We start from the raw sequence: 801 nt of genomic DNA on the forward strand, positions 1-801 counted from the left end.
TGAAGGCCAGGGTCAGCGGGTGAGTTAGGGTCAGGGTCAGGGTGAGCGGGCGTGTTAGGGTCAGGGTCAGGGTGAACGGTCAGGATGTTGTTGGTGACAGTGAGGCAGACTATATTCGGGTGAGGGACAGAAGGGAGCTGGGCACTGAGCTGACACCTACGTTGTACCCTTTCAGATGCCCTCGGAGCGAGTCTGCTGGGACCGGGTTCCACGTGACCCTGACACTGGAACTGCTCTCATTCAGCACGCTGACGTGGTCTGGGTTCAGGAGGGGATCTGTGCAAGAGAGAGAGAGAGAGAGAGAACGTTCAGTGTGAGAGAGAGACCCCAGCAGCACACCCCGTCACCAACCCTCCGAAAGAACCTCCCCGTCTTCACTCACAGTCCTCCCCAGAGTAGCCAATGACGGTCTGTGGCTCTGGGCCCACGCCGAGCTGGTTGGAAGCTTGCACTTGTATCTGGTAGGGGGCAAACGTGGGGGTGTTGTTGACAGTGTAGGGAGAGCTCTCCACCACAAGTTCCTTCCACTGATTGCCCTCCGCCAGCTGTCTCCACTTGACAATGTACTCGATCTCCGGGCCGTTCCAGTCCAGCTCTCTCAGCTCCTGGTACACACACACACACAGAACAGTTTTACAGTCCGAGGAAACGTAGACTCGTTCATTCTCACAGCATTCCCGCCATGTTGTGCCTTGCTAGGGACTGGAAACCGGTCATCAGGTCTGACACTGCGGTGTGAGGGCGCGGGCGCTGTCGGAGGTTCGGCGTTGAGGGAGTGGGCGCTGTCGGAGGGTCAGCGCT

General features: G+C 58.6%; 1 protein-coding gene across 1 annotated transcript in view; it reads right to left on the bottom strand.

The window, feature by feature from the left end:
* Positions 1 to 160: 160 nt before the first annotated feature.
* Positions 161 to 801, bottom strand: part of LOC125482735 (neural cell adhesion molecule L1-like) — a gene marked incomplete at its 3' end in the record, with an annotated part of 4764 nt that continues 4123 nt past the window's right edge. Inside the window, exons 4-5 of the mRNA XM_048594867.1 lie at positions 383 to 605; positions 161 to 276 (exon numbers count right to left, since the gene is read on the bottom strand). Coding sequence (XP_048450824.1) covers positions 161 to 276; positions 383 to 605 — 339 coding nt within the window. The remainder of the gene's footprint in view (positions 277 to 382; positions 606 to 801) is intronic.

This window comes from Rhincodon typus, unplaced genomic scaffold (assembly GCF_021869965.1).
Source record: "Rhincodon typus isolate 14 unplaced genomic scaffold, sRhiTyp1.1 hic_rhity00016152, whole genome shotgun sequence".
NCBI lineage: Eukaryota > Metazoa > Chordata > Chondrichthyes > Orectolobiformes > Rhincodontidae > Rhincodon > Rhincodon typus.